This window comes from Phaethon lepturus, unplaced genomic scaffold (genome assembly GCF_000687285.1).
Source record: "Phaethon lepturus isolate BGI_N335 unplaced genomic scaffold, ASM68728v1 scaffold39452, whole genome shotgun sequence".
NCBI lineage: Eukaryota > Metazoa > Chordata > Aves > Phaethontiformes > Phaethontidae > Phaethon > Phaethon lepturus.
This window is the reverse complement of record NW_010526219.1, coordinates 1-1,565: the sequence shown is the minus strand read 5'-3', so window position 1 is coordinate 1,565 and position 1,565 is coordinate 1. Positions and strand designations below refer to the sequence as shown.

Sequence of the window (1,565 nt, the reverse complement as noted above, 5' to 3'; positions counted from 1 at the left end):
TGAGCTCTCCTGCCGTTGCCTGCTGCTGCCCTGGGGTGAGTCTGCTGCTGGCTCTGGGCAGAGCAGGAACAACTGCGTTGCCTTTGCCAAGCACTCTCAGGGCTGCGGGTGGGAAGCGGTATGTGTTTGCTGCTGCTCTGGGCAAGAAAACTGCAGAGCCAGTGGGGAGTGCTGCCTGTTAGCAGTGAGCAGAGACCGTAAAATGGGCTGGGGCTGGACGTGGGGATGGGGCAGAGGGACGCTGTGTCCTGGCTGCGGCCAGTGGGTGCCGGGGTAGCGGGCACCAAGCCTCACCCCACCCTCTTGTGCCTCTGCTCCACAGGATCTTTGGCTTCCCCCTCCACTACACGGACATCTCCAGCATTGGCCGCGGGGCTCGCCAGAAGCTGCTGGGCAGATCGTGGAGCGTCCCCGTCATCCAGCACCTCTTTTCCCCGCTCAAGGATTACTTTGCCTGCGAATAGCAAGCCGAGCGTCCCTCGTCTCTCTGGTAAAGATGCACAGCTCCGTGGGAGAGGGACGGGCATGGCCGCCGGACTCTGCCACAGCACCATCCCTCCCCGGCCACGTGCTGCGGGAAGGCAGCCTGGCCCCGCAGGGAGAGCTGAGGAAATGTCTTTAACCAAAGAACCTGGCAGGGTAACTTTTCTTTAAAGGGACTAACGGCAGTGATACGTAGAAAATGATGGACAAAAGAGCTTTAATTACCCAGCGCAGGAAGCTCTATGCATAACTGATGAGACGGGAAGTCTCCTCCAGAGCATTAAATATTCCCTTTTAGCCTAGAGCTGGAACATCACAACTTGCTGAGCAGTGAGTGTGGAGGCAGCTGCCGGGGTGCTGCAGGCAAACTTGAACTATAGCGAATTACTGCTTTTCCTAAACAAACAAAACCTCTCTTGAAGCAACTGCCAAAAATCCCCAAACTGTAGCAGCAGGTGTAAGGGACCCTGGTCAGGTTACATACACTGAACATGCAGGATACAGAAACCAAATCTTTTTTATTTTTGTTTTTAAGACTTTTTTGATAAACTTTTAATTTTGTTCTTTAACGTCTATTGCTGCTTTAAGGCATTACATAAGAATGTGGAGATTCCTAGACCTGAATGTAGCTGAAACTGAACTGTGAGGTGATAGAATTACTTTTCTAGATAGAACTAAAGAAATATTCTTTTATATGTTTGGCTGTAGTTTACAAATATTCACTACTTCCTTTTTAAAGCATCTAAAACTTTTCTTTACATTTTAAAATCCTGCTGAGTGGTTTGAAAGCTGACACAGTAATAGGAGCAGGGAGGATTTGGGCTCCAGTGTCCATAAAGGAAAATGTTCTCTGAGCATTCATCTCCCAAATGAATGCGGTGCATCGGCAGGAAGGGTAGCGTAGTGATCAATGGCGCCTTCAAAATGCAGCCCCCCAAATGTCATGTACAATGTCATGAACCCGAGCAGTATTGGTGGTGCGTTAGCTGTGGTGCAGGGGGTTCCTTGCAGGGAAAGTCCCACCGGAGCCCAGCAGGGCCGCGGGGCTGTGGGATCCAAGAGCACAGCGCTGGTCCCGCCCG

General features: G+C 51.5%; 1 protein-coding gene across 1 annotated transcript in view; it reads left to right on the top strand.

Annotated features, from left to right (window-relative positions):
* LOC104617639 (DNA (cytosine-5)-methyltransferase 3B-like) overlaps positions 1-464 on the top strand; it is a gene marked incomplete at its 5' end in the record, with an annotated part of 5,992 nt that extends 5,528 nt beyond the window's left edge. Inside the window, 1 exon segment of the mRNA XM_010283002.1 lies at positions 323-464. Within this exon segment, the coding sequence (XP_010281304.1) occupies positions 323-464 (142 nt within the window).
* Positions 465-1,565: the final 1,101 nt, after the last annotated feature.